The sequence below is a fragment of the Prionailurus viverrinus genome, unplaced genomic scaffold, assembly GCF_022837055.1.
Source record: "Prionailurus viverrinus isolate Anna unplaced genomic scaffold, UM_Priviv_1.0 scaffold_35, whole genome shotgun sequence".
In the NCBI taxonomy this organism is placed as follows: Eukaryota; Metazoa; Chordata; class Mammalia; order Carnivora; family Felidae; genus Prionailurus; species Prionailurus viverrinus.
Window position 1 is genome coordinate 7,130,363 of NW_025927605.1, and position 21,257 is coordinate 7,151,619.

A 21,257-nucleotide genomic window follows, 5' to 3' on the forward strand; every position below is an offset into this window, starting at 1 on the left:
TCTGCCGTCCCAGGAGTTTTTAGCCCCGCCCCTGTCCCTTGCCCTGCCCTGTTGCTGTTGTGCCGACGCCGGCTGCTACCCCCGGTGAGTCCCTGGAGTGAAAGGAGGGCAATTAGGGGCAGTTGGGCCTTCGGGTTCCCCAAATTCAGACTTCCACTCCTGAGGAGGCACCTTGGGCAGGCAGAGATGTGGCTAGTTTCGGTTTTCACCAGCTTCCATCTTTCTAGGGTGACAGTAAGTGTGAGTGGCGTCATGGAGCCCCTGGAGCCCCTCCCGTGGCCTTGGAGGGTTGAGGGCAGTTTTCTCCCGAGGAGGGCCGAGCTTCAGTGCTTGTGGCCGGGTGGCAGGCTCCTTGAGCAGAAGGGACCCCTCTGACGGCGAGTCAGGGTCTTGACGTCACAGCGTCATCTACCCCACCCCCCACCCCCCAGTGGGCTGAGGTCTTGGCAGTTCCTTAATCCCTATCCTTGACGACATCAGCATCGCTGTTTGCTTCGAGGCGGCGGCGCTCTGCCCGGTCACCCTAGGCAAGTTACTTTCTCTTTGGGTCTCAGTTTCCCTGTCCGTGATCCCCAAAGCCCCTTTCCTTCAGATGAGGCCTTCTGTAATTGGAGATATTCTAGGCAGCCGAGAAGAAAGAGCGTAGTGACCTGCTTTTTTACGGTTGATCTCCTGTAGCCCCTCCTCACCGCTACCATCACCCCAATTCAGTGTAGGTGCTAATGTTCCCCGTTAGGATTTCAACCCCTCCCAGGCGTGTTAACTTTTCCGGATCACTTGGATTCTTTGTTCCTGATGCAAGCCAACAAGTGGCCTTTGCTGGAGCTGAGTAGAATAACACAGATGCTATGTATTATAACTTAACTTCCCCTGTTGGCAAAAACCGTTTCAAGCAAAAGACTTTTAATGCAGTCGGTCTTTGTAGATTACGGAGAGTACCTGACTAGGAACTATCCAGGTGACTCACTTTCACGGGTATTTTCAAAGGGCCTCTAACCTGAAACTCGACCCTTGAGCAGGTATGACAGCTGTGGAGTGGAAAGGACCCCGAGAGAGACAGTGAGAGTTACTTAGTGTCGACGAGCTGTATTATGTTTCAAGTCAGGTGGTACATCCAGGGCTCTTTAAAAACTTTGTGCTTGTCGATATCATACCATGGTTCCTTCTTTCCTTGGATGACAAGAGAGGCCGGGTAGATGACCTCTTTCGCTTTCTTTTTCTTTCACTTAGGATCACCATGATCGCTGGGAAGTTTCTTAGAGGTTTTCTAGCCTGATCCATGCGTTTTACTGATGAGGATCCTGAGGCCTAAAAGGAGGGAGTGTGAGTTGGTTAAGATCGCAGAGCAGGGGCGCCTGGGTGGCGCAGTCGGTTAAGCGTCCGACTTCAGCCAGGTCACGATCTCGCGGTCCGTGAGTTCGAGCCCCGCGTCAGGCTCTGGGCTGATGGCTCAGAGCCTGGAGCCTGTTTCCGATTCTGTGTCTCCCTCTCTCTCTGCCCCTCCCCCGTTCATGCTCTGTCTCTCTCTATCCCAAAAACAAATAAACGTTGAAAAAAAAAATTTAAAGATCGCAGAGCTAGGACAGGAACCCAGGCCCCTTGGCTCCTAGCCTCGCTCCCTTCCCACTACACTTGAAACGCTGTCCCCACCCATGTCATTTCAGGGGTCAGCACGGTCACCCCTTTCAAGGAAAAAGTGTATCATCTCGTTAAGTTAGAGGTGGAGGACACGGCTTTGAGCCTCTCAAACCGTTTCTTCTGGTTGCCTGCATCTCCTGTCCCAGAACGATTTTTCTTCCCTGGTAACGTTGCCTCTGCTGGTGTGGGGTGTGGCAGAGGGCCTGCTTAGCACAAGCTGGGCAGCCAATCCCAACCGTTGTTAATGAGGAATATTAAAAGCCTCCTGGAGGTCCACAAGTTTTCTAAGGTACTCTGAAAGATTTTAGGTAAAGAACTAGAATGGGGGGCGCCTGGGTGGCTCAGTCGGTTAAGCGCCCGCCTCTTGATCTCGGCTCAGGTCTTCATCTCAGGGTTCATGAGCGCGAGCCCGGAATAGGGATCCGTGCTGCTGGCCGGGAGCCTGCTTGGGATTCTGTCTCTCCTTTCCGCCCCTCCCCTGCTGGTGCACACATGTGTGTGTCCTCTCTTTTTCCCTCTCTCTCTTTCTCAAAATAAACGAACTTAAAAAAAAAAAAAAAAAGAACTAGAATGATCTTGGAAATTTTGTTTTGTTTTTTTAATAGTCTTTTTTTTTTTTTTAAGTTCGTTTATTTTGAGAGAGAGAGAATGCAAGCGGGCAGGGGGCAGAGACAGACAGACAGATCTGAAGCAGGCTCCGTGCTGTCAGCATAGAGCCTGACATGGGGCTCAAACTCAGGAACCCCATGAGATCATGACCTGAGCCGAAGTCAAGAGTCAGATGCTTAACCAGTGGAGCCACCCAGGTGCCCCTGAACTTGGAAATTTTGGATTCCAACAAGTGGCTCAATAGTTTGAAGACCAGTGACTGTGTGTCTTTGCTTTTGCTCATGGCCATCCTTACACCCAGAGTGGCCGCTGTCCATGTTCTCTAAGGGTAGTTTTGAGTACGTCTCTCTTCTTGGGCCTGGGAGGAGTGGGATTCAAATCCGTTCATGCATTTTGCTAATTGCCACTAGTTTAGAAAGTTGCATAAGCAGAATGAAGGAATTAGAGTAAATGTGGTTTGGTTTTTTTGCTTATCTTTGTTTTTACTGTTCCCAAATGAAGAATTGGTTTGCATTTCTCTCTTCGCTGTGGAAACATTTGGTTTCCTTCTGGGCACTAATCCAGAGACACTACTGATAGTCTTTATTTCTCTAAACATGTGCCCACTGGTATGAAAGGCTGATGCAAAAATGTTGGGCATACTCTATGACAGAACTTCGGTTATTATTTTTTTTAGTTATTTTTATTTTTAAGATTATTTCTTCTTCCTGGTTAGGCATACACGGGGAGAATCTTTAGAAAAACTGGTGAGTTGGTTTGGTTGAGTATTTGCATTGTTAGAATCTGAACCAGGAAGCTTTGCAGTATTTTTAGATTTTTCTGCTAAAAAGCATGTCCGTGTCCTTTATGAATTCACTCAGAGAGAGCCGAAGTAGAATTAGCTGTTCCTTTTCAGGAGAGCACAACAGAATCTATGCCCTCATGGAACGGTCCTGGGAGTAGTAGATTAGGCTTGAAAAGCTCATTAGATGAAAATGTGTCAGGTTTTCTTAGAAGCCAGAAGCCAGTTCAGGGGACTCATTTGAAAATACATTGCCTGTTATTGCATACATCCTCTGAGAACCCTAATCCTTTCGGAAACTGAGCTGAAAAATCACAGTCCAAGTAAAGTGCCTCTGACGGTTTGTTGAATCTCTGCGTTATCTTCCCATACTCGACCGTTTGCTTGTAGACATCCCTTCTTGGCCTTGGTCACTCCTTATGTGGCTAGTCTTTGGTGTGAGGGTAGGAAGAAGGAGTTAAGTGGAACACCAGCCCGTGATTTCTAGGGGACCTAATTTCATCCCACTGCGTTTTCATGACTCAGTAGCTCTCCAGGCTTCTACATTTTTGTTTGTTTATTTGTTTACGTTGACAGAGAACGAGCTGGGGAAGGGCAGACAGAGAGGGAGAGACAGAGAATCCCAAGTAGGTTTCTCGCTGTCACCCCAGAGCCTGATGGGGGTGGGGCTCAAACTCAAAAACCACAAGATCACAACCTGAGCTGAAATCCAGAGTTGGATGTTTAACCATCTGAGTCACCCAGGCGCCCCCCAGGCTTCTACGTTTAACTTTTATGGTTTTTTTTTTGTTTTTTCTCCTTCCCTCCCTGGATATGATCAGAATTAGAAATGATGGTGGACATCATTAGACATGATGGTGGTTCTATGGGGGAAGAGTGGTTAAGGAAGGGGAAGTCGGGGGCGCCTGGGTGGCTCAGTCGGTTGAGCGTCCGACTTCGGCTCAGGTCATGATCTCACAGTTCATGAGTTTGAGCCCCGTGTTGGGTTCTGTGCTGACAGCTCAGAGCCCGGAGCCTGCTTCCGATTCTGTGTCTCCCTCTCTCTCTGCCCCTCCTCCACTGACACCCTGTCTCTCTCTCTCTCTCTCTCTCTCAAAATAAATAAACTTGGGGCACCTGGGTGGCGCAGTCGGTTAAGCGTCCGACTTCAGCCAGGTCACGATCTCGCGGTCCGGGAGTTCGAGCCCCACGTCGGGCTCTGGGCTGATGGCTCAGAGCCTGGAGCCTGTTTCTGATTCTGTGTCTCCCTCTCTCTCTGCCCCTCCCCCGTTCATGCTCTGTCTCTCTCTGTCCCAAAAATAAATAAACATTGAAAAATAAATAAATAAATAAATAAACTTAAAAAAAATTTTTTTAATAAAAAAAAAAAAAGAAGGGGAAGTTGATGCTTAAATCCTTCCACTTTTCCTTCCATATCCTCTCTGCCCCTTCTATAAACAGTCATTTCTGGACTACTTTGTCAGAAAGGTAATTTCCCCAGCCATTATCAGAGCCCATTTCTCCCAGGGAACTTAATCACTGGGGGGGGGGGGGGGGGGGGGGCTGGAGGAAGGGTTCAAGGATCACTGACTTTGGGGCCCCTGGGTGGCTCAGTTGGTTGAGCATCCAGCTCTCAGGTCATGATCTCATGGTTCGTGGGTTCGACCCCGGCATCAGGCTCTGTGCTGACACTGCAGAGCCTGCTTGAGATTCTCTCTTTCCCTCTCTCTGCTCCTCCCCTGCTCGCACTGTCTCTGTCTCTCTCAAAATAAACTTAAAAAAAAAAAAAAGAATCACTGACCTTAAAAATTAGTGGTAGATACCTTCCTTCCAGGAAAAATTCAATGAGCGACCTCTTTACTGACCCAGTTCAGATTGGCATGGTTATGCTCTAGATTTACCCATGGCCTTTTCTGTCCTCAGCTTTGGCCTCAACAGAGCCATTGCTGTTCTCCAGTCTGCCTGCCTCCTCAACCCCTTTCTCAGTCTCGGTGGAGGAGAGTTTTCTATTTCGAGAACAACTGAGTTCCAGATGCCTAGAGAGCCATAGGTGCCCTCTGAGTCATCTTGGGAAGGTGATGAGATCTCTGAAATGGGAAACTTCACGGGGTCTTACATTTTTGATAAGCAAGGAACCAAGACTGTTGGCCTTTTCCAGGCAGATGATTAGATGTTCAGATGAATGTTAAGAGAGAGTTTCCACGGGCTGTACGCTCAAGCCTCAGAACATGAGCTCGTGTGTGTGTGTGTGTGTGTGTGTGTGTGTGCGTGCGTGCGCTGTCCTTTCTTCAGTGTTCTGTTCACGAGCTCATTGATTGATTGTTTTCTCGAGTAAAGAAAGAGATCGCAGGAAGCCCTCTTACCCTTGGCTGGTCTTGCCTTTCAGAGTAACATCCATTTGCAAAACAGCTTGCCAGAGTTTGAGCGTGTAGAAGGTGGGTAATGGAGTGTGAATTTTATGGGTCCTGAAGGAAATCAAATCTGTGCCTTTTGTTTTTTTGGCTCTTGAACCAGCTAGGCCAGCTGAACCAGCCATACCGAGAATTGACATAGCACTTGGAGATAATCATCTCTTCACCCTGTTTCAGAAAAGGGAAAGCTGAGAAACAGCAGCCTCTCTAAGGGTCTCCAACAAAATTAAGAGCAGGGCCTCAAAAAAATGAGCCGCACCGTCATTCACACCATCGTTTGCCTACAAAGCGCCTTCCTTTCATTTTTTGGTGAATCTCATGCATTTCATTTATTCAGTGAATACTTAATCAGCAATTGCTATGGGCTAGGCATTATGTGATGTACATTGGGGTGATAGTGTTAGGAAGTAAAAGAAGAGGGAGTTGGGTGCTCAGGTTAATTGAGAGACAGGCCCTGAAGCCACCCTTACCCGCGTGTTCTTTATGATCCACAGATCACAGATTAGGTCGTTTTACAAGCTCAGATAAACGTTCCAGGCCGAGGACAGAGGGAATATGCTGACCTCAGTATGACTCGAGACCCCTAGGAAAGAGAGAGGTCCACAAGCAGAGAAGCCCTCCGTGGCCACCCTCCCGTAGCACCCAAGAGATCACACAGGCAGCCGCTTATCGTAAAGGAACCGGTTCTGACCTAGACGGGGACGTGACCTCCCCCTTCCTCAGAAAAACTGATCTGAGGTTTGAGGTTGCGGATGTGGCTAAACTGTGTCACAAACCAGAAAGCCAATACATGTCTCAGTTCCTTAGCTCAATCCCAAGACTAGGCAGTTCAGTGCCATCGAAGTCCTCTCGCCTTCTCTGTGAAAAATTGCCTACTGGAGGAGTTGAAAGAAGGGGCCTCGTTGCTTAGAGGCCAGAATAAAACCAGGAAATAAATAGGGTCAGGCAGGGCTAGAAGAGCTATGTTTTTTGGTTATTTTACTTATTTTTACAAATTGTGCGTATATGGGGCGCCTGGGTGGCTCAGTCAGTTAAGCGTCCGACTTCGGCTCAGGTCGTGATCTCATGGTCTGTGAGTTCAAGCCCCGCGTCAGGCTCTGTGCTGACCTCTCAGAGCCTGGAGCCTGCTTTGGTTTCTGTGTCTCTGTCTCTGTCTCTGTCTCTCTCTCTCTGCCCCTCCCCTGCACGTGCGCGCTCTCTCTCTTTCTCTCTCAAGAACAAACACTAAAATAAATAAAAAGAAGTTGAGTGTATACAATCTTCCAGCATGTTCCAGCAGCCAAATTTGTAAGGTATTGCATTCCCGTGGACTCAGCTCTCCTTCATGTGCTGTGTACAGCTGAATATGTTTCCATTGCCCAGTGAAACCCTGGGTTGAGGACCATGGGTAGACTCACTAAATGTTAGACCAGGGTGGCATTTAGAAGAAAGAGCAGGCGACTTTTTGAGAGGCAGGAAATAGCCGGTCTCAACAATTCAAAAGACTCTGTTTCTTTTATATACTGTTTTACTTCCCAAATACTTTCCAATCCTTGAGTACATCTTTATCTGTACCGTGACCTGCGAAGGTGATCTACAGGTTTTATCCCCCGTTTTATAGATAGGGATCCAACTCGCTTGCCGTCCTCCAAACGGGGGCAGCCTTCCTCTGTTTCGTTGCTTTTATGCGTGCCATTTCACTTACCTGGAGTTTTCTCGCCCCCAAACCCGCTTGTCAAAACGTTCATCTTCCTTGAGGGATCATCCAGGACTCTGCTCACTCCTCAAAGCCTTTCTTCTCCTCTCTAACCATTGGCATCTCTCCCTCTTGTTTTTTGTTGTTGTTGTTTTAATGTTTTTATTTATTTTTGCGACAGAGAGAGACAGAACATGGGCAGGGGAGGGCCAGAGAGAGAGGGAGACACAGAATCGGAAGCAGGCTCCGGGCTCCGAGCTGTCAGCACAGAGCCCGACGCGGGGCTCGAACCCACCGACTGTGAGATCATGACCCGAGCCGAAGTCGGACGCTTAACCGACAAGCCACCCAGGCGCCCCTGTTGTTGTTGTTTTAAGATAACTTGGGTGGGGTTTGGTTTTGTTTTGCTTTGAGTTTATTTATTTTGAGATAGAGAGTGTGCACGCGTAGGAGGAAGAGAATCCCAAGCAGGCCCCACACTGTCAGCACAGAGCCTGATGCGGGGCTTGATCTCACGAACCATGAGATCGTGACCTGAGCCGATCGTGATCGAGAGTCAGATGTTTCACCAACTGAGCCACCCAGGCACCCCGTCCCTTTTTTTTTTTTCTTTTTTTTTTTTTTAAGTTTATTTATCTCCTGGGGAATCTGGGTGGCTCAGTTGGTTAAGTGTCCGACTTCAGCTCAGGTCATGATCTCATTCACAAGTTTGAGCCTTGCGTCGGGCTCTGTGCTGACAGCTCAGAGCCTGGAGCCTGCTTCTGATTCTGACAACCCCCCCCCCCCCCACTCATTCTCTCTCCCCCCCTCTCAAAAATAAATAAACATTAAACAAAAATGTTAAGTTTATTTATCTCCCTCATTTGAACCCAAGAGCATTTTGCACGGATTCTGTCCCTTTGGCAGTGAGGTAGATGTTATTAGCTCCGTTTTACAGGTGAGGAAACAGGCCTAGGGCCCAGCTGATGAAGTGAATTGCTCAAGCTCACGCATTTAATAGGTGGCGAGGCTGGAATTTGAACTTCATTTCAGAACCCATGCTTGTCCCCTTGCATGTCAAATAACCCCCTGCTCTCAACCCTATCTTTCTTCCTGCACCTCTGCCCAGCTCCTAGCAGAGTGAATACATGCAAAGACTCACTAATTATAGGATAAATGCAACTGAATGGAGAAGCTGACAGCTTGAGAAACCGACATTCTGGAAGTCACGGGACTTGCTGCGATGAAAAATCTAAACTCTAGGTCTTATAGTTCCCAGCTCAGGTTATTTTCCTCTAGGCTGCCTTACTTATTTAAGGCATTTAGAAGTAGAACAAGCTAGGGGCACCTGGGTGGCTCAGTCGGCTGAGCATCTGACTTCGGCTCAGGTCATGATCTCGTAGTTTGGGGGTTCAAGCCCCGCATCGGGCTCTGTGCTCCCAGCTCAGCGCCTCCAGCCTGTTTCACATTCTGGGTCTCGCTCCCTCCCTCTGTCTCTCCACCGCTCATGCTCTCTGTCACTCAAAAATAAGTAAAAATTAAAAAAAAAAATAGAACAAGCTAGCTACGAGCAGGGAATAAAGGTATGTGAGGGTGGTGGAGATCAAAGACATTCATACGAAGTTCTAGCATAGGAAGCTCTGAATGCAAAATGGCTCAAAGTGAAACAGAAAACAAGTTGTATGATCTCAGCCCTTGTCAGGCTTTTGCTTTTCCTGACTTGCCTCGAATGGAATGTTCCTAGAAATCTCTCACAAATTTCAGACAGCCGTTTCTGAGCCGTATTCTATCCCCTGTCTCATAACAGGACGCCCACCATGGAAGAAACCGTAGAAGATCCCCCCACATCCGCTGTCTTGCTGGATCATTGTCATTTCTCTCAGGTCATCTTTAACAGCGTGGAGAAGTTCTACGTCCCTGGAGGGGACGTCACATGCTATTATACACTCACCCAACAGTTCATTCCCCGTCGAAAGGATTGGATTGGCATCTTTAGAGTAAGTGCTCAAAAACCAAATGTAAATGTTTTATTGATTTATTTTTATTTTTTTTAATTTTTTTTAACGTTTTTATTTATTTTTGAGACAGAGAGAGACAGAGCATGAACGGGGGAGGGGCAGAGAGAGAGAGGGAGACACAGAATCGGAAGCAGGCTCCAGGCTCTGAGCCATCAGCCCAGAGCCCGAGGCGGGGCTCGAACTCACGGACGGCGAGATTGTGACCTGAGCTGAAGTCGAACGCTTAACCGACTGAGCCACCCAGGCGCCCCTTGATTTATTTTTAAATGTTTATTTGTTTTTGAGAGAGAGAGAGAGAGGGACAGAGAGAGAGAGGGACAGAAAAGGATCTGTGCTGACAGCTCAGAGCCCAACGCGGGGCTCAAAGTCATGGATCGTGAGATCATGACCCGAGCCGAAGTCTGACACTTAACCGACTGACCAACCCAGGCGCCCCCAAATGTAAATGTTTTAAAATTAATTCTATTTTGAAATGTCCACCTGTGAGTTGACTGGGATGAGTGGCCCCTTACGTAATTTCCGTGACCTTAAATATTGCTTTCCAACTTAGTAGAGTGTTTTAATATGAGTATTACAGATCTGAAAAGGTTGTTGAGAAGTTACCCGGTTTGACATCCTGCACCCGAGAAGTTTCTTCCTGAAGAAATACGTCTTGCTTCTTTGTAAAGATTTCCAGGGAGAGGAATTTTTCTGAGGTCCCTCAGGGACCTCTTCCAGTGTCTAATTACCCTGCGGGTTCAAGTACAGAAGTGGTACTTTTTTATTATAGTCCACTCACTCTCTGCCTCCCATTCTCCCCACCCCCATCTGTATCTCTGTCTCTCACATCACATACACACACACACACACACACACATACACACACACACACACATCATAATGACAGATCTTCCTATTATATCCAGAGACAGGAGCTAAAGGTCAAATTTTAAGTAATTTACACCGCTGAGCTCCAACGTCAGTGACCTTTGTTTTGACATCTCAGTATGTCATGTGCCTGTTTGCCAGTGTTCGTCCTGAAATCAGACATCCTTCTCGACAACACAGGGAAGGAACTGGCGCTTGTTCGCATCCCGCGTGGAGCCACTTTTCCTTAATTGTTTGGAATTCCAAGCTAACTGATGGGGCCATGGAAGCTGGTGTTTAGAAGCAGGGATAGTAGACAACCAGAGAGACCCTGGCAAGTATCATGGTGCCTCCTGAGACCGAAGGATATTGAGCTGTTAGACTCAAGGATGTTCTGGAGGCGCCTGCGTGGCTTAGTTGGTTGAGCGTCCGGCTCTTGACTTGAGCTCAGGTCATGAGCTCACGGTTTGTGAGTTTGAGCCCCGAGTCGGGCTCCACACTGAAAGTGCAGGGCCTGCTTGGGAGTCTCTCTCTCTCTCTCTCTCTCTCTTTCTCTCTCTTTCTCCTTCCCCTATGCTCTCTCTCTCTCTCTCTCTCAAAATAAATAAATAAACTTCAAAAAAAAAATACAGGATGTTCAGAAAACTGACACATCAGTGTTTCCCATTTTGAAAAGAAGTTAGTAGTTGTTTCTCTCTTCCCTGTATGTAGCAAAGCTGGCCAGTAGAACTTTCTACAAGGGAGCTATACCTTCAGCTACACGTTCACCGTCTAGGACAATGACCTTTAGCCCCATGTGGCTGTCAAGCACTTAAGATGTGACTAGTGAATTCATTAAAAGTTAATTAATTGAGGGGCGCCTGGGTGGCGCAGTCGGTTGAGCGTCCGACTTCGGCTCAGGTCACGATCTCACGGTCCGGGAGTTCGAGCCCCGCGTCGGGCTCTGGGCTGATGGCTCGGAGCCTGGAGCCTGTTTCCGATTCTGTGTCTCCCTCTCGCTCTGCCCCTCCCCCATTCATGCTCTGTCTCTCTCTGTCCCAAAAATAAATTAAAAAAAAAAAAAAAGTTGAAAAAAAAAGTTAATTAATTGAAATTTAAATGGCCTCCTGTGGCTAGTGGCTATCGTACTGGACAATGCAGACATCGGCAATAAAAAAATTAGCCTTTGAAATGCGATCTGTAACTTTTTTTGCAACAGGGTCATACTTCTGTTTTGCTTAGATTGATTATATTTCCCAAGCACTTAGCAACTTCCAGTGAGGACTTAACCATAAGCCAAGTGAAAATCTTATGCTTTTTTAAAAACGAATGTTTAAAGGCATATTTTTAATGCATCTATATTTGGAATGCTTCATGCATCTCAGAGGTATTGCCATGACTCCATGAAGAAAGCATGGTTAATCAAAGAATGGCTTCTAATATTCATCGTTCATAAAGCTGTTGATTTGAACAGCTACCCGGGAGCCTGAAAGGTTTTTTTTTATTATTACTGAGAGAGAGCAGGAATGCAAGTGAACGAGGGCAGAGAGAGAGAAAGAGAGAGAGAATCCCATGAGGGGCAGAGAGAGAAGTGGAGCTCACCCGATGCGGGACTCGAACTCACAGACCATGAGATCATGGCCTGAGCTGAAGTCAGATGCTTAACCAACTGAGCCACCCAGGCGCCCCTGGAAAGACAGCTGTGAGGCTCATAAGGAGAACACAAATTTCTTGAGAACATAGAGTGTGCTATGTCTCTGATGAGGTTTTTTTGTTTTTACGTTTATTTATTTTTGAGAGGGAGGGAGCACACAAGCGGGGGGAGGGGGGAGGGGAGAGAGAGAGGGAGACACAGAATCCGAAGCAGGCTCCAGGCTCTGAGTTGTCAGCCCAGAGCCCAACGTGGGGCTCAAAGCCACAGACTGCGAGGTCATGACCTGAGCTGAAGTTGGGCGCTACACCGGCTGAGCCCCCCAGGGGCCCCTGATGCGGTCTCGTGCATGGGGGCACATGCGTGTGCATGCGTGTGCATGTGCTCTTTGATCCTGACAGCACAGCTGCACCCTCAGGTGGGCGTGTTGCCTCTTGTGCACAGGTGAATAAAATGAATAGACTCAAGACCCTGACCTTCCTGAGGTCTCCCAGTGAGTAAGTGGGGAACAAGTGTGTTGGACGCCTAAACCTTTGCGCTATTCTGCTGAGTTCACACGAACAGCAGAAGGTATATTAGAGAGCGAAGAGCTGCCTGTAGAGTGTCATCTCTCACCTCTCCCTCGGAAAGCCCTCCCGGTGTTTGTTCTTGCAACGAGGTCTTTCTGAAGGAAACCCCACGCCGCATGGGCTCAGACTCACAACCTCGGGGTCAAGAGTCGCATGTTCCACCGACTGAGCCTTCTTGCGGCGTAGTCTCGACCATAGTCCTCAGCTCCTCCCCAGCCCTGACCCCGGGCCTTCCTGGCACGGCGCGGGCGCTCGCGAACTGGTTTTCAGCGTCCGCTATGCTTCGTCTTCTCAATAAAGCAAAAGCTGCCCACACCGATAGAGCCTCAAGCAGGTGGTAGCTTTCCTGCCTTCAGCGCGTGGCCCTGTGCTCCGGGCTGTCCTTTACCTGGGCATTTACCTGTGCCCAGGTCCGAGAAGCGCGCCCGGACCAGCGCGACTCAGGTGGGGGACCCGAGGCCAGAAATCACAGGCGGCCAGAAGTTGTCTCCTGGTTCCAAGACCGCAGTAATTCTTAGGCCTTCCCAGATATTTTGGTCACAGTGCATTAAGAAACTCCAGGATATGAATGAAGACTCCATAAAATTCCTGCTTCCTGTACCAACCACAGGCCGCGCTGGCTCCGGGCTGCTTCCAGCGATGGGGTGCGTGTTAATGAGACACTAAAACATGCCCCGGTACGTTCTGATGAGCGTTCAGTGTCGCCTTTTCAACCCTGCACTGATTCCTTCGTATATAAAAATGGAATTTTATTTTTAGTTCTTCTTCTTCCCACTGGGCTCAGGCAGGGTCAAAATACGGCAATAGATGTAATTTTGCTTCTCATTTGCTGAGTGTTCTCCCCTTGAAGACACAATGGCTCCCTTTCTATTCTCCGGTGTGCCCTTACCGTCTCGATATGATTTGAGCCATCTTTTACCCTCCTTCGACTTTACTGAGAATATTTTCCACTTAACCGGCTTCCTGCTCTGAGGCATGTTTTACAGTATCCGTATATCATGACTTAATGCTTTCAGTACCTGGAAGGGGCCTTTATGACTACCAGAAGCACCAAAAGGCCTTCCTTAAGCACGTGTTAAGGAAAACACTGAAGAAAGAAAATTCTATAGACTGGGCTCAGTTTCCTGGGGCCTCATCACCTCAGAACCCTTTGGCCCCTCTACTCCGCAACATGCACATTATTCAAAAAGTGCATGTTAAAGATGTGCTAGTCTAACCAGGTCAGTATGGGTGACGAGACTGGACTGGACACAGGAGAGGACTGACCAGTGGAGAAGGCAGATCAGAAGGGCTTTCTGATTAAGAAGTTCTACGAAGCGTTGTAAGAAGACAGCGGGATCAAGAGTCACAACCCCAGATTTTCCCCAGTCACTCACCGTTCTCTGTCTGACTTGGTGTTAATAATTTTTGGAACTCTTGTCCTGGGTGTGGAACGGCCGGTTTACATTTCCTTCTGAGATAGGTATTCTGGACTGTGCGGGCGTGCAGGCCAGTTTCTAGTTGTGTCAGACCTTGTACCACATATAGTTGTCCTGAGTCAAAAAGCAAGATCTGGGGACGCCTGGGTGGCCCAGTCGGTTAAGCGTCCGACTTGGGCTCAGGTCATGATCTCACGGTTCGTGGGTTCGAGCCCCGCGTCGGGCTTTGTGCCGACAGCTTGGAGCCTGGAGCCTGCTTCGGATTCTGTGTCTCCCTCTCTCTCTGCCCCTCCCCCCCGCTCGCACACTCTCTCTCTCTCTCAAAAATAAATATTAAAAAAACTTACTAGTAAAAAGATCTGATCCAATGGTGGGTGGATCTTATCATACAGAATTCATTTTACTTTCAACATAAATCAAAAGCAAGTGTATTTTGAGAAGACATAGCCCAAATCAGGACTCTCCCCTGAGCAGTTTGAGATGCTGAACGAGAACCTTTTGTCATTGCAGGTGGGTTGGAAGACGACCCGGGAGTATTACACCTTCATGTGGGTTTCTTTGCCCGTTGACCTAAACAGCGACTCAGCCAAACAGCAGGAGGTCCAGTTCAAAGGTAAGGAAAATAAATACCGGATCAAAGGTGTTGAAGACCGCGGCCAACACGGATTCCCTTGAGCTTAACTAAGCTTTCTGGGGCAGATAAAAAGACTTCCAGATTTTCAGCTTTCTTACCAGACCTAATTTTGGATTAAAAATCATGTTGCGTTTTCAGCTTATTACCTGCCCAAGGATGATGAGTATTACCAGTTCTGCTATGTGGATCAGGACGGCGTGGTCCGGGGAGCAAGTATCCCTTTCCAGTTCCGTCCAGGAAATGAAGAGGACATCCTGGTTGTTACCACTCAGGTCTGTAAACATCTCACCTCGAGCCCTTCCCGCCATTGAGAGTAGCGATTTCACAGGACACCTGGCTGGCTCAGCTGTGGAGCATGTGACTCTTTTTTTTGTTGTTTTTAATTTTTTTTAATGTTTTATTTATTTTTGAGATAGAGACAGAGCGTGAGCAGGGGAGGTGCAGAGAGAGAGAGAGAGCGAGAGACACAGAATCCGAAGCAGGCTCCAGGCTCCGAGCGGTCGGCAGCACAGAGCCCGACACGGGGCTCGAACTCACAAACAGTGAGATCGTGACCTGAGCCGAAGTCGGAGGCTTAACCGACTGAGCCACCCAGGAGCCCCTGGAGCAAGTGACTCTTGATCTCAGGGTCAGGAGTTCAAGCCCCACGTTGAGCGTGGAGCCTACTTTAATTAAAAAAAAAAAAAAAATCGTAATTTCAGGATAGGGTAGAATTTGAATCAAAAAAATAAGCCTTTACTGAATGCCTTAACAGATGCTGTTGGGAGAAATGTATCCTGTACCCACTCAAACCTACTCAGGAATGACGTAGAAACATTGAACAGAATCACAAGAAGTGATTTCTCCTTTCTCTAAAACTTCTGTAACTCCGTTGGCGTTCAGTTACTCCCTTCACTTTTCCAATCGCTTAATTTTTGTCATCACATCTTAGCACCACAGTAAATGTATCTGCTCCTCTGAGGAGGCACACACCAAATATTCTTTGTGTCTCTTAGTTCTGGCCCAGGGCCAGGTGCACATGAGTATTAGATTCATTTACTCACCCACTTATTTCATAGGATGCCCTCTTTCCATCCAGCCCCGTGGCGGGCAGGGAAGAATGATTTAAATCACTTACTGTCCCGAAGCTCGTCCAATAGGAGAGACAAACGATACTAAGCATTTGCGAGAAGAATCCACATTCTTCTGTCATTCCCCCTTTTAACGTTTTTTTTTTTTAAGTAGAAATATATTTTGGGGTTCATAAAAAAATATTTTCAAAAGTCATTACAGTGAATCGCTTCTCACTTAAAAATAAACTCTTGAAACGTATTTAACTTGTGTTCTTACTGAAGCCTTAACCACTTTCCAACCCCATGTGTCTTGGTTACAATCCTAAACTTTCTTGAGCAGTTTCTTGGGCAAGCACCTTACAGTCCATGTACCTTTCCTAATAGATCTAGTCCAGACTTTTAATAATTCTGGGGAGACCTCTCCAAGTCCTTGTGTTGGTCTCCATATCTCTTAGTCCGGTGACGTCACATTGGATGGGCTGGGACACACTCAGGCGGAGGAGTGGTCAAGCGTATCTTCACCCATGGGGTCAGCGGAACGTAAACATAAACCAGTTACTGAGATGGCATCTTTATTGATATGGATTCTTCGCACCCCATATCCTGTCCCAGCCTTGAGACGGATTCACACGTGTTGTTAGTGGGTCTTGACACCTGTTTGTTTAATCTCCCTCTCTCTGGGCTTCCTGACTGGGTCCCCAGTCCCTGCTGGGTCACTGCCATTATTCTCTCGTCCCCTCACACATTCCCAAGGAGCCCACCAAGGGAAGCCCAGCCTGTCACCTTTGCAGAGTGGCCACGGAGAGCAGTGATGGCAGTGGGAAAGGCACGCAGAGACAAACACGGGGATGCGGTCGGAGCCAACCCTCCACCCCAGAAAGATGAGCCACTTTTTCGCTTTTTACGGTCTTCATTTTGTTTGCCTGCCTTTCTTGGTGACGGCGGGCTCCGTGTTGCAATTATCCAGACATGCCTACACGGCCCCCTTCCCCTCCCAACTGAGGAGGTGTTCCCATTCGAGGTTCACAGATGTCCTAATGGTGAGTGGGAAGCCGGCCGACCCTCAGCATCCCAGCCTGTGGGAACGTTGCGCCAGAGGCCCTTGACTATCCGTCGAGCTACAAAAGGTCGAATGCGAATTGACCGAATGCTCTTTCGTAGGGTGAGGTGGAGGAACTCGAGCAGCGCAATAAGGAGCTTCGCAAAGAAAACCAGGAGCTGAAGGACACCTGTGTCAGCCTCCAGAAGCAGAACTCAGACACGCAGGCTGAGCTCCACAAGACGCAGGTATGGCCGCTGGTTCACCACGAACCCGCACACCAACTCAACAAACAAGCAAAACGTGTAACGAACCTGGAGGACGGAGGTCAGAAGCGGGTGGTGTCTCTTCTCCAGCACCACTTTCTCTCTGGCCTGTGATCGTACTCCCTCACACTCGTATTTTTGAATCGGCACAGCGTTGAAAGTTTTCTGTGGATTACTTTATTGCAACTCTGGAATATAGGTACTGTTACTACCCCGAGTTTACAGAGGAGTAACCTGAGGCCTGAAGGGCAAGTGCTCCCTCCTGCAGCTAATCAGTGATGGTTGGAGCCAGGATTCAAACTCAGGCGGTGTGACGTCTTCCCAGTTCGTACGGAGAATATAAAGTATTTCCTCTGATTAGCTAGGTCCGGACATCGAGGGAGGAGAGGGGAGGAAGGCAAGGTTGCAAGTTCTCCTAAGTCCTTGCTGCTTCTCTTTTGAAACATCCTTCAAAACAGCAGGTGGTGAATGCGAGTTGAGCCCGCAAGGAGCTAAAGAGGAGAATCTCCTCTAAAGACTATAAACTAATTACCCTGAGGTCATGCCTTAGAAGTTTCCAGAACACGCAGACGTTGGCAGTCACCATCTGTAGAGCCCTTGATCTACAGGTGAGGAACCCGAGGCCCAAAGGAGAGAGGAAGAGGTCAAATTAGTGATCCCACTGGGTTAGGACCCACTTCTCTTCGCTCCCAGACAGACTGTTCTTTATACCTCGCTGTCACACAAGTGCCCATGATGTCCTCGGCCCTGGGCTGGTATAGAAGTGTGGATGACAGGTCCAAGATACAGATCTGGCCAATCGTAGGCAGTGAGGTAACAGGGGTGGCGTAGGTATATAATTCACAAGCTCTCTTTCGACCATCAGTGTCTGGCCAGGAGCTCACCTGCCAGGTTCTAGCCAAGGAATCAGAAGGTCTGGGTTCTTGGGTTAGCTCACCTACCTACTTGCTACTAGTTGTAATGATAACACAAGCCAATATTCAGCACCTACTGTGTGCCACTGTAATTAAGCGGATCGCTTCATTTACTCCTTAAAATGACCCGGCAGCTCAGGGGCGTGTGAGTGTGGATCAGTCAGTTAAGCGTCCAATTCTTGATTTCGGCTCAGGTCATGATCTCACAGTTCGTGAGATCGAGCCCCGCACTGGGCTCTGTGCTGTTAGAAGAGTCTCTGCTTGGGATTCTTCTCTCTTTCTCTCTCTCTCTTTCTTTTTTTCTCTGCCCCTCCCCCACTTGCATGCACTCACACTCTCTCAAAATAAGTGAATAAAACATTAAAAAAAAAAAAAATGGGCCGCCTGGGTGGCTCAGTCAGTTAAGTGTCCGACTTCAGCTCAGGTCATGATCTCCGTTCATGGGTTCAAGCCCCGTGTCGGGCTCTGTGCTGACAGCTCAGAGCCTGGAGCCTGCTTCAGATTCAGTGTCGTCCTCTCTCGCTGCCCCTCCCCTGCTCCTGCTCTGTCTGCCTCTCTTTCTCAAAAATAGATAATAAACATAAATTATTTTTTAAAAGACTATGCATTTGTAAGTCTTGGAGCTAAAAGCAGCGAGTCAAAAAATTAATTAAAAAAATAAAAGCAGCGAGTTATTATTGATACGCTGGCTTGGCTTCAGTGCAAAATGAAGTTGGGGAAGAAAAAACAAATGGCTGGGACCAGTACGGTGGCCACTAGCCGCAGGTGGCTATTGAACACTTGAAACAGGGCATATTGTGATACTCCGGCAGCATAAAGTATGTAACAGATTTTGAAGGCTCCGTATGAAAAAAAAGTCAAATATTTCCTTTTTATTTACATATTGAAACAATATTTTAGACCTGTTGGGTTAAGTATGCCGTTAATAAAATTAATTGTATCTGTTTCTTTTTACTTTTTTGAATGTGGCTACTTGACTTTTAATTACGTGCGCAGCATTCATGAATGTATTGGATAGCACCTTTCAAAGAGAAAAGCCACTTTATTTCACCCACTGCTGTGTCCGCAGTGCAGGAACAGTGCTTCCTAGGCAGTCACTGAACATTTGCTTAATGAATTAATGGACAGATACAAGCTCCAGGGGAAGAGAAGTTAAGGTGCGTACGTTTTGGGGAAAGAACAGATTGAGAACATGTTAATACGGAAATCCCCTTACTCGGACGTTTCATTCACTGCTGTGTCATGACACATAGCAAGTGCCTAACACGTAGTAAGTGTTCTGTGAATATTTGTTGGATGCCGGAGATACTAAAAAATGGCTTAGAAATGGTCGGTTCCTTTGACGTTCTGCAGGAGGAGCTAGAAACTCTAAAGAGCACCGCTCAGAAGCTGGAACAGGAAGCAAAGGCACAGAAGGACGGCTGGGAGACGGAGCTGCTTCAGTAAGTGTGGTTCCCGGCCGGGAGGAGCTGCGTGTTGTAGACACCCTTGGCCGGGCTCTGATCAGTTCTCCAGAACTCCCTAGAAAACAGTCCTGCCATCAGGACAGTGATAGGAATGATTCTAGGTTGGACAGTTAGGATCTGAATGGTAAGGAGACACGACCTGAAGTCCAGTATTAACGTGAAGTTGTCGAATGCGGGCAGTTGGAGGTCAGGAAGCCGAAACAGGACGGAAGAGGAGTGGGTTTTAAACTCACTCCGCGGCCCTAGGGCCAAGGCGGCCTTAAATCATTGAAGGCCTGGGGGATCTGACCCGCAATCAGCGTGTTTTTCACCTCCGCAGACTGAAAGAACAAAACCAGAAGATGTCCTCAGAAAACGAGAAGATGGGAGTCAGGGTGGAGCAGCTCCAGGTAGGTGATGCCGGACCTTTGCCGGAGTGCGTTGTCCTCCCCTTGCCACCACGCCTGCCTGGTGGCCCAGAGAGAGAAAGCTACGTTGCACCGTAGTGAGTGCCCGAAGCGTGCCTTTCAAAACATCAGACTAGGCACACCTGGACGGCTCAGTCAATTAAGCGTCCAGCTTCAGCTCAGGTCATGATCTCACAGTTCGTGGGTTCGAGCCCCGCTTCGGCCTCTGTGCTGACAGCTCAGAGCCTGGAGCCTGCTTCAGATTCTGTGTCTCCCTCTCTTTCTGCCCCTCCCCTGCTCGCGTGTGCTCTCCCTCTCTCTCTCTCTCTGTCTCAAAAATAAACGTTAAAAAAAAAACTGGGGGGTGCCTGGGCGGCTTAGTCGGTTAAGCATCCAACTTCGGCTCGGGTCATGATCTCGCAGTTTGTGGGTTCGAGCCCCGCGTCGGGCTCTGTGCTGACAGCTCGGAGCCTGGAGCCTGCTTCGGATTCTGTGTCTCCTTCTCTCTCTGCCCCTTCCCCTCTTGTGCTCTTTCTGTCTCTCAAAAATAAACAAATGTAAAAAAAAAAAAAAAAAATCTTTTTTTAAAGATGGGGGACTGTCAGCTCTCCCAGGGGTTTCCAGACTTTTTTCTTTTAGCTGTCAAATCCATGCAAGCCAAGTCTTTCTCAAAAGCCTAGAACGTAAAGCAGATAGCAGCTGAATCACTCTTGTTTTGAGGAAGCTGTACCTTACAGAGCGGCTGGTTGAATTGTCCCCATTCGAGTCTCGGCTACTGAGGGTGTAAGGCAGAGCTGAAGAGAAAACGTTCCAGGGGTGTCTGGCTGGCAGTTGGGAGTTGCTACGGAACACACACCCCTTTGTGTTAGCATTCATTAAATGGCACGGTCTCCCTCTTCAGTGGTCCCTTCATATCTTGGTTATATTCACTCATCTTGCTTTAGGCCCAGCTGTCAACTCGAGAGAAGGAAATGGAGAAGCTCGTTCAGGGAGATCAAGATAAACAAGAGCAGTTGGAGCGTCTGAACAAGGAAAACAGCCAGCTTCTTCTCACTCTAACCCAGCAGGTAGAGTCACGGACGAAACTAACATTTTTAGGCCCTCGCGGGAAAGCGTATGCTGTTCTTTCTTTACTCTGTCGTGTCCCTGGGTTATCGCCGGCTCCGGGAAAGGCCTCAGAGGAAGCCACCTGAAATGAGGGGCCCCGTGGCTGTTCTCAGAAGCCAGCAAGGGCAGACTCACCTCTGTCTCTGCATCCTGGCTCGCTCATCAGCTCAGCGGGCCCTTCCCCAGTGCGCGTGCGCCCGTGTTTCCGCAGCGGCGGAACTGAAATCTATTTCCGTGCAGAAGGAGCGCCAGAAGAAGCTGGAGCAGACAGTAGAGGAGATGCTGAAGCAGGAAGAAACAACCACCCTGAAGAAACAGCAAGCGTTAAAGGCATGTCTGTCTTCGGGTGGCTTTTGGGGGAGGGAGCCTACGGGAAGGAAGGGGAAGGGTCTGTTTTCAGGTGACGGAAAGGATAAAAAAGACAGACGGGGATAGCGCTCTCGCCTCCGGACGTTTTGCTCTCGACCCAGAAGAGGACAGAGAATCTGTCGTTTACAAAATGTCTCAGAGAGGTGGCCGTTTCTGCCTCGTGGTGAATGGCAGAGCGATACCGGAAGTGACCACATGACAGGTTGTGGTAAACACAACCTTGGACTAGGTTACGACCCAGAGTAACCCGACTCCCTCCTTAAAGAGTTCTTATGGGGGGCAGACAAATTGACAATTGTAGCGCTAAGCTGTACGGTTAGAGAATATGGCAGCAGTCAAAACAGATTTTGTTGTAACTACTATAATATTAGCAATTAGCATTCTAAATCATTCTGAGCTATAATAATATAGTAATGAAAGCCTAACCGTCTGATCTTTTCCTATAGTAGAATAGAATGTTGGAAAAGAGGC

The 21,257-nt window shown here is 48.2% G+C and overlaps 1 protein-coding gene across 5 annotated transcripts in view; it reads left to right on the top strand.

Moving 5' to 3' along the window:
- The window catches only part of CALCOCO2 (calcium binding and coiled-coil domain 2), a 28,461-nt gene continuing 7,204 nt past the window's right edge, over nucleotides 1-21,257 (top strand). The window contains exons 1-10 of one of the 5 annotated variants that reach the window (XR_007149444.1): nucleotides 57-84; nucleotides 1,231-1,323; nucleotides 8,880-9,069; nucleotides 14,064-14,166; nucleotides 14,326-14,459; nucleotides 16,401-16,526; nucleotides 18,812-18,900; nucleotides 19,244-19,313; nucleotides 20,255-20,377; nucleotides 20,658-20,747. Coding sequence is in view for 4 of the 5 variants with exons in the window: in XM_047845874.1 (XP_047701830.1) it covers nucleotides 8,890-9,069; nucleotides 14,064-14,166; nucleotides 14,326-14,459; nucleotides 16,401-16,526; nucleotides 18,812-18,900; nucleotides 19,244-19,313; nucleotides 20,255-20,377; nucleotides 20,658-20,747 (915 nt within the window). In the remaining variant the exon portion in view is untranslated. Of the gene's footprint in view, nucleotides 85-414; nucleotides 528-1,230; nucleotides 1,324-8,879; nucleotides 9,070-14,063; nucleotides 14,167-14,325; nucleotides 14,460-16,400; nucleotides 16,527-18,811; nucleotides 18,901-19,243; nucleotides 19,314-20,254; nucleotides 20,378-20,657; nucleotides 20,748-21,257 lie in introns of those variants that run through there. The other 4 variants (XM_047845873.1, XM_047845876.1, XM_047845874.1 and 1 more) reach the window with 4 other exon arrangements.